This window comes from Ammodytes marinus (genome assembly GCF_949987685.1).
Source record: "Ammodytes marinus genome assembly, chromosome: 11".
Taxonomy (NCBI): Eukaryota; Metazoa; Chordata; class Actinopteri; order Uranoscopiformes; family Ammodytidae; genus Ammodytes; species Ammodytes marinus.
In genome coordinates, this window is record NC_137215.1 from 4381843 (window position 1) to 4391842 (window position 10000).

A 10000-nucleotide genomic window follows, 5' to 3' on the forward strand; every position below is an offset into this window, starting at 1 on the left:
AGTTTACTATTAACACTGGATTTTTTCTCACCATACACACAGTACGGACAGGTAGTGGATCGTTAGGACATATTCACTGATTTTAACAATATGTGATTTTGACAACAAGCGTTCTCCAGAATCACTGACTCCACCTTTAATATACCTTGCACCTGGCTTACAACTTTCCCCCAATAATCAAAGGATGTGTTGGTAAAGCCCTACTAACGTCCTACTCATACTAAAGCCCTACTAACGTCCTACTCATACTAAAAGCCCTACCCTAACGTCCTACTCATACTAAAAGCCCTACTAACATCCTACTCATACCAAAAGCCCTACTAACATCCTACTCATACTAAAAGCCCTACTAACATCCTACTCATACTAAAAGCCCTACTAACGTCCTACTCATACTAATTTTGACATACATTTGAGTATGTTGTGGTTTGTGTATGCGAGTTTGTGTAGGCGAGAAATGCCTGGATGCGTACTTACTTCCGGGAAGATTTTGTGTATGGATCGATTTGTTAGTGCTCCTACTCAAACCGCCCCACAATGCATTGCGTCTTTTCAAACGACACAGAAGTTCAAAAAGAAAAAATCTTTATTGCTTCTGTATACTTCAGTGTAAACGGTCCGACGAACCTCGCATACACAATGGATGGTTAAGTAGACAGTATGTAGTATATACATGTTGAGTATGTAGGAGGGAGGACGTTAGTAGGGCTTTTACAACAGACACCAGTTTGTATTATTACCTGTACGTATACTTCCCTGCTATTTAGTATAGAATAAGATTAAGGGTGCGTTCCAAATTGCATACTCTTTCTCTTTTCTATTCTACATACTATAGCTGATCATAAAAAGTATGTAGTTAGCATGCAGTAGGCTACAATTCGGACATACTTTTACTAATTTATATCATCATAACATCGCTACTTGAACTTACATGTATTGGGACATCCTAAATCTTTTTCTACCATACTAAATAGCAGGAAAGTATGGGGACTGGAACGCAAAATTTTTACTTGGCCTATGACTTCTTACTAACCTAACTCTAACCTTTTTACTCCTTTTGTTCAGGACACCATTTTGGATCCAGCTGAAAAACATGGACGCCAGTTGGAAGAACTGTTTCGAGGAGGAGCTTCTCTGTCCCATCTGCCTGAACGTGTTCGAGGAGCCCGTCCAGCTCCCGTGCAAACACAACTTCTGCAAGAGCTGCATCTCCGAGGCCTGGGCCAAGGAAAACTCCGCCGTGCGCTGTCCCGAGTGCAACCATGACTACGACCAAAAGCCCGCGCTGGAAAAGAACTTCAAACTGGCCAATATAGTCAAACGATTCAACGCTCTGAACACCGATAAAATCCCGGCGGTGCTCCATTGCGTTCTATGCAGACGGGGCCCTCCTCTACCTGTCCGAAAGGTGTGTCTGCGTTGTAAAGAGCCGTGCTGTCAAATTCACATTCAAACGCACCTACAGCAGCCGTGCGTTGCCCCGGGACATCTGTTAGTGGACCCTGAAGAGCTCAGCGCGTGGACCTGCCCCAGCCATGAGGAATACAGGCTGCTACACTGTGAGGAGGAGCAGGTGGCTCTGTGTCCATTCTGCTGCATATCACACTGCACCAACCAAAGACACACCGTGTGCGACGTGGACACGCAACGCATACACATGCAGGTAATGTATGAAATCGCACACACACACACACACTCATAGGTTAAGTTTTGAAGTATTACCCGTATGTACTTCCTTTGTTATTTAGTATGGAAGAATCAGATTTAGGAAGTCCCAATACAGCTGGTCAGATGAAGCACGCTTAAAAAAATCCAGGATGCCATACTAGATCCAGTTGGGATTTTTAGTGTGGAGATTCTGACCCACATTTTTAGTGTGTCGATTCTGACCCACAATCAGGCTTAATCAACTTTGTGTCAACACGTTTGGCGATGGTTTGAATGTAACAGACTTTCATTTATATGGAGAAGTTACTCACTGTAGCTTTAAGATAGAATTTCAAGGACCAGAACATGTTATTTATCTTGGCCGTTTGAATGAAGGCCTCCTCAGTTCACCTCTTCCTTTTAATCTTATCTGACGTTTAAGGGAGTGGACAGGTGAAAGCCGCCTACACACACACACACACACACACACACATGGACTCACACGTCACACACACACTCACTCACTCACTCACTCACTCACTCACTCACTCACTCACTCACTCACTCACTCACTCACACACTCACTCACTCTCTCACACACACACGCACACACACACACACACACACACTAATACGTCACACACACACACTGCTTTTAACCTTGATCGTGCAAAACACTTTCAGCTTTGCCACGCCTTCACATTAGTGCTGCTGCCTGTGTGATGTGATCTGCAATCCCCCGGAAACCGTGACCCCAGGGTGCTAAGGGGGCGGGGCAAAGTCTAGTGTGTTGACGTTAGCTGTTAGCTTAGCCTGACCCCTTTCAGGAAATGCACACACCGGCAGGCAAGAGGCCTTTGAGTTCGAGGGCAGAGAGCAGACATGTTGGAGTGCAGTTAGGACTTTAGGTATCACAAATGGTTAGCCAGTTTTAGCAGTGTACACATACTGACAAGATAGACAGACAGACAGACAGACAGACAGATAGATAGATAGATAGATAGATAGATAGATAGATAGATAGATAGATAGATAGATAGATGGATAGATGGATAGATGGATAGATGGATAGATGGATAGATAGATAGATGGATAGATGGATAGATGGATAGACAGATAGATGGATAGATGGATAGATGGATAGACGGATAGACGGACAGACAGACAGACAGACAGACAGACAGACATTTATAAGCTGACAGATCTATGCTAGAGACAATAAATAATTCATTCAGTACATTGATAGAGATACTCAGTGACACTACACACACACAGGACGACCTAGCAATGTGAAATACACAGTTGAAATAGTAAATAAATAAAAAGTATATGTGTAAGCGGATGAGGCATAAAAAGATGCATCGCACATTGCATTTAGACTATAGTTATATAATGTATTCAATGAATAAACGAACCAACAGGCCACTGATATGAGTGTTCACCTCTATATGATAAAACACAAGACAGGAATGCCGAAAAAATACAACATGCCTTTGATGCCTAATTTAAAAAATGAAATCAAAGGGTCTAAAATGTCATATTTGTATAAATATTTTTTTTTTTTGAGAGGGGAAAAATGGGTTTCAACCGTTTCTGGTGGATGATTGTATTTTACTTTCTTAATGTTTTTAAAGAGCAGCAGTACTGTGTGATTCTTCAAGGAACTTAAAAAATACTAAGAACTGTTTACAGACACAATTGTGATAATATGGGATGACGGTGACAAGACGAATTTAAAAAATGTTTTAAATGCAAATACAAGTTATTCATTCCAAGCAACACTATCTACATGGTATATCTAGGTTTAACAGCCTGATGGCAGAATGCATGAGGGATTTGAAAAATGTTGGAATGCCAGACCGTTTATAACTTTGCATTTTGACCGCTGGAAAAGAGGAACCCAGATTCTACATATGTGTGTGTGTGTGTGTGTGTGTGTGTGTGTGTGTGTGTGTGTGTGTGTGTGTGTGTGTGTGTGTGTGTGTGTGTGTGTGTGTGTTAAGGCTATATAACGTTGACTTGTGTCAATTAAAACGGAAGTGACATGAACAAATAAACAACCCAGGCTAAAATACACATTCTGGCTCCTACATCTATACTTAACCTTACCTCACTCACTCTCTTTTCACAAGTCTAATGTAGGCCCTGCAGTAAGGTGTATAGAAACAGCCACACACACACACCGCTTACATACACATTCTTCTTTCCCTGTTCCTCCCTCCCTGTGAGTGAGACTTGAAAGTGTACATCGCAGTTTTCAGTTTCATGTCAATAAAGTAAGTCAATGGAGCAAATGTGACTTTTTTTATTTTGTAAGAAAAACTCAATACTAGTTCTTCTTGAAGTCAACGGGAATGTTGTTGTAATGTTGCTGCTGACCTTCCCTCATTTGCAACAGCGTATGTTAACACTAAAGCAACACTAGGGTTGCGTTCCGAATCGCATACTTTCTACTATTTAGTATGGTAGAAAAAAGATTTAGGATGTCCCGATTCTTGTGGCCAGATTTAGGATGGTTAGAAGTACCCGGATGTCCTACTTCATGCAGCCAAGATTGTTAGTGTTGAAAACTGCATCCTATTTGGGTGATTCTGACCCAGTGCGCACGTGAAGTGACGTCACATCGACGAAGCCTCCATATGAAAACAAACAGGGATGCGACGGATATAAAAGCAAGAGGCAAGATCAAGGCGCAATGTTATGATGAAATAAGAGAGTAAAAGTATGTCCCAATAGTATGCCTACTGCATCCTAACTAGATTCTTTTTATCGTCGGATGTAGTATGTAGAATAGAAAAAAGAAAGAGTATGCGATTCGGAACGCAACCAATGTTTAACTAGAAAATGCATTTCCTGCTGAAAAAATGCGTGTGAATGCTGAAAAAGCTGACGCTTAACTGGACAGCTGAGTATGAAGATATGAAAGGAGTAGAAGTTTGAATACGACTTCTTGATGAAATTATGAATAGGTTGAAAGACATGTATAGATAGTATAAAACATTGTTAGCATCTGCCATGTTGCAGTCTTGTTGGTATGTTCAATTACTTTTTTGTGTGTGTGTGTGTGTGTGTGTGTGTGTGTGTGTGTGTGTGTGTGTGTGTGTGTGTGTGAGCGTGTGCGTGTGTGTGTGTGTGTGTGTGTGTGTGTGTGTGTGTATGTCTCTTTGTTTTTTCCAGTTGGGGGAAAAAAGTTACAGGCGTTTCTATCCATAGTGTAGATCATTTTTTGAAAGTCCTAAAATTGGTCAAAGTCTTCGGCTCAAACTGTTGCTCTGGTTCGGAGGAGCTATTATTGGGACAAAAGATGTCTGTTCAGCCCTTTCCACAGCTGCACACACACACACACACACACACACACACACACATGCGCAAAAGTACACACACACACACACACACACACACACACACACACATGCGCAAAAGTACACACACACACACACACATGCAAACACATACACACACACACACACACATGCAAACACACACACACACACACACACACACACACACACACACACACACACACACACATATCTTTCTGTTATTTCCAGGCTGTATGTTCGCAGGGTAAATGGAGTCAGAGGTCTTTGCTCTTGTCAGATTAACACTGTCGATGCTTTAGGCCTCCACACACAGATAAAATACTCTAGTCTTCAATGTTGGGGGAGAAGTGAACTACATGTCATTAAACTATGAGATCAACTCCATTTTGCAGTAGCTTGCTGGGTTAGTTAGTTCATTCATATTTGCATAGCGATTCGAGAAGTTACTTTTCTTTGACATTTCTTGTGGAGTTAACTAGTCAAGCTACAAAGATAGATAGATAGATAGATAGATAGATAGATAGATAGATAGATAGATAGATAGATAGATAGATAGATAGATAGATAGACAGACAGACAGACAGACAGACAGACAGATAGAATCCAGTTTTGATTCCACCAAAAATGTGACACAGTAGTCCTCTGGTCATCTTGACAAATGTGCCAATAGCTGCAAAAAAAAAATCTCTCATCTGCTGGGTCATTTGTTCTAGTAATTTGAGGCCTGAGTGGCTTGACTTTCTTTGACGGAGAGAGACTGTGGTCTATTTTGGTGAAAAGATTTTCGGCAGTGGCGAAGTGGGTAGGGAGATCGCCTCTGGAGTGCAGGGTCGGAGGTTCGATCCCCCGTCTCCCCGCCACATGTCGAAGTGTCCCTGGGCAAGACACTGAACCCCAAATTGCTCCCGATGGTTCAGAGAGCGCCTTGCATGGCAGCTACTGCCATCGGTGTATGAATGGGTGAATGTGGTAAGATATGTAAAGCGCTTTGGGGCTGAGAAAATCGGCTAAAAAGCGCTAGATAAGTCAAGTCTATTTACAATTTACCATTTAAATTCCCCTGGCTGTACTCTTGTTGCTTTTGGGATAAAAACAAAGAGCTGTGTTCATTTTATTAAAATGTTTCCTTTATTGACCCTCTTTTTCAATGACGTTGAGTTGTTAAAAATAAACAATAAAAATACACAACAAGCTGACAAAGAGACAACAATTAAAACATTCAGATCAAATGAATGAATTTATGAATTAGTGTTCATATGGTTGGGTCATCTCTGGCCTCTTACAGGAGACGTTTTATATAAAGCTTTGGTATATACAGCTGTGGAAAAAATTAAGAGACCGCTCAAAATGTTCAGTCAGTGTCTCTTGTTTTACTATTTATAGGCATATGTTTGAGTAGAATGAACATTTTGGTTTTATAATATAAACTACTGACAACATTTCTACCAAATTCACAATAAAGTATTGTCATTAAGAGCATTTTCATTGAGTAATGTAGAGATGAAGATTGAAGAAAAATCCAGACTGGTCTCTTCATTTTTTCCTTGGCTGTGGTAGGTGTGTGATGATGGTGTAATTTCAAGATGAGGAACGGAAGAGTAATAAAGCAGTAATGTTAGTCCTGGGACAGGCGAAGGAGGGGCACGCCCACACACACACACACACACACACACACACACACACACACACACACACAGCCTCACCTTAGCAGGGGTTGCCAGGTCAGGTTCTTATAAGCGAATTTGGGCTTGGTTCTAAAGCGCAGTCACTTATTCGGGCTTGCTGCATGTGCATTAAATAACGTATACTGTATATTGGTTGTTACTGACATATTGTATAGGCCTGATATTGGCATGCTTTTAGTTTGATATGGAATTGTTGCCTAATATTTGCATGATACACTTCTGCTGTGTAACCATACTATGAATGTCAACCTAATTTATTTGAATTTTTTTTCAAGTTTGTTCGTAGGCCTATTAGTAATATTGCAAGTTGCAGTATTAGAACTTCTTTTGGGCTTATCTTTACAGGCCACAGTTACTTGTTTTCTCTTGTTAGATCTGGCAACACTGGCAACCAAACCACCGCAATGGAAGCAAATATTGCAAGTTGTAGTATTTTTCAAATGGTTAAAAATCATTTAAACTGATCAGCTCTGTTTTGTAAAAAATTCTCCCATTAAGATTCCCTTTTTTGGGCTTATTTGTACAGGCCTAAATTACTTGTTTTCTCTTGCACGATCTGGCAACACTGGCAACCAACCAACCCATCGCTATGGAAGCAATGCAGTGTCTTGTGTCTCGGGGCCGGAGAGTGAGTCAGTTCCTTCAGAATGCTGAGGGCAGCTTGACATCAGACCAGGGGAAGAGATGTCAGTTGATTGTGAAAGCGTCTCTTTGTGTCTCTGTTTCATTGAGCTCCGGGCTCCTCATTTAAACATGAGCTTCCCGGCAACGACTGGAGGCTTAAATAGGACAGTGTAGTAGTGTGTGTGTGTGTGTGTGTGGGGGGGGGGTTTAAAGACCTACTTCAACGGTGGGACATATGAAGGTGTATTGAACTCTTGAGATCCTATGTAGTATAAATGTGCAAGCAGACCACCATACATACATATGGCTCTGGCCCCGCCCGTATCAGAAAGAACGATTTGATTGGTAGCTCAGGATTCCTTGACAGGAGGGTGTACATTCCAGACCAACAGGCGCAGCAAATTTAATCAGGTCTGGATTTCCAGGCTACTTTTCTTTTTGCCATTATGCTTTAAAAAACGGTCTTAACAGTTGAAGTGTTTACTGGTGTTTAGTGGAGTGTCCCTGCCGGTTGTCATACATAAGACTTCATGAGTGTTGTGGGCAGCTGAAGAGGCCTGTTGCCGTGATACCACAATAAGTAGCTACCATGAAACTCTCTCACTGGAGACCACAGGAATGTCTTCTTTCTTCCCTATCTCTCTCACTTCGCTTCAAACTTTCGCTCTCACTCTCTTTTTTGTGCATCTTCCTGTTCTTTCTGAGCGCTCTTGGCATGTGCTAGCCGAGCCCCACAGCCCAGTTTAGCCTTTCCCTCATACACTGTAAAAACTAATCGAAAACTTATATTTTGTTGATATAACTTAAAGGGGCAGTGTGTAACATTTTAAGTAATTTATTAGCTAAAACCAATATCCTCATTCATAAATATGTCCTCATTGGTGTAAAATCACCTCTGTCAATAATCTGAATTATCCTCCTGAGCGGAGAATTACAAATATTAATATTACATTTTGTACATTGAGCAGGAAAGTCTTATGGAGGCATCCATGTTTTTGGAATGTCATCAGGTGCATTGTTTAGAATTTAGAATTGTTCTTGTCCTTGAAGGCCACTGTAGCTTCTGTTATTATTCAAAAGGGGTGGGGTTACCCAGGGAGTGTTGCATTTTAGAACTTTCTTGATGATGTCATATTACACACTGCACCTTTAAGGGTGACATCAGCGATTCTAGATTCTGGTCAAAATCAGTCACTATCTCCTCACAAACCTCGACCTGTCCGTACTGTGTGTGCGCTAACAACAAAAAAAATCAAGTATTAACAAAGAGCCTGGGCTCTGTAAACGGGCGTGTTGCTAGCTATGGCGGGCCTCCTTTGTTTACATACCCATATAAATGTTTTCAGCCAACACACATCACAGACAGGTAGCAGATTGTGAGATGTTGACAACAAACGTTCTCCAGAATCGCTGACTCATCATCATCATCATCATCATCATCATCATCATCATCATCATCAACCTTTATTTAAACAGGCAAAAATTGCTTAGAAACAATGTCTTATTTAAGCAATGGCCTGGTAGGAGGTGAATGACCTCCTGGGGGGGAAAGGGGAGAGGGAGAGAACAAGACAACACTGAACTATAGCCAGTAAAATCACACATAGACAACAATAACATATTCAACATAGCAACAGAAGTTAGACAAACAGCAGTAACATACATACTAAAGATAGGTGATGTGAGAAAGTTAGATCAGACAACATAAGCTGAAGTTTATAGGCTAGTTGAGATAAAAACTTTTAAATATTTTATAACTAAATGACATACTGTATTTGTTGTTTACTTTACCGAACAATCATTTACAGGCGGCCATTTTTTAGTTCTTCTTTTTTCTTCTTTTTTTTTTTACAGTGGACCCCATTCCCCTATTTAACTCTCTCCCATCACACTCATGCCAAAGCGCAGCGGACCCCGCTATGCACACACACACACATGACAATCTGTCACTGACACAGAGGCCAACGCAAACAATGGGAGCAATGCATACACACCTGGCGCACACACACACACACCTGGCGCACACACGCACACACACACACACACACACACCTGGCGCACACACACGCACGCACACACACACACACACACACACACACACAGACTCTTACACACACACCACATTAGCTTTCCACATATAAATACATACACAAAGCGTTGTTGCCATGACAGCGGGCATATGCTCTTATTTGGGCATGGTGCCTTTCCCTATGTGGAAACAGTTCATTAAAAGTCACTACCTGTCTAGTTAGCGCTCAGCCCATGAGTGACTGTTTGATTGATTTGAATCTCCTGCAGTAAATAGAGAATGATTGTGTTGTTAACCACTTGCTATTTTTAAAGTTTCAGTGTGTAGAATTTACGGGCATTTTTTTCAGAACAGATTTTGGTAGAAATGTAATATAATATTATAAAGCATTAAAACAGCATTGCAACCTGTCTAATAAAAAGCAAAAAATAATAAAAAAAATGCCAAGGTTGGCTCTGGCCTTCGTTGCAGTGGTCACGGGTTCAAATCCGACCCGTGGACCTTTACTGCAGGTCACCCCCCCCCCCTCGATCTCTCTCTCTCTCTCTCTCTCTCTCTCTCTCTCTCTCTCTCTCTCGCTCTCTGTCTCCCCATTTCAACTCTGTACTATCAAATAAAGCTTGAAAATGCCAAAAAATAATCTTAAAAAAAATATATATATATTAACGTCAAGTAAAGTTGTTACATTGGTG

General features: G+C 41.2%; 2 protein-coding genes across 2 annotated transcripts in view; both read left to right on the plus strand.

Moving 5' to 3' along the window:
* antxr1d (ANTXR cell adhesion molecule 1d) overlaps positions 1–10000 on the plus strand; it is a 152898-nt gene that overhangs the window by 135479 nt on the left and 7419 nt on the right. The gene's annotated exons all lie outside the window — the stretch shown is intronic.
* The window catches only part of trim8a (tripartite motif containing 8a), an 18368-nt gene that overhangs the window by 1532 nt on the left and 6836 nt on the right, over positions 1–10000 (plus strand). The window contains exon 2 of the mRNA XM_080037380.1: positions 1066–1663. Within this exon, the coding sequence (XP_079893506.1) occupies positions 1094–1663 (570 nt within the window). The 5' untranslated portion in view covers positions 1066–1093. The remainder of the gene's footprint in view (positions 1–1065; positions 1664–10000) is intronic.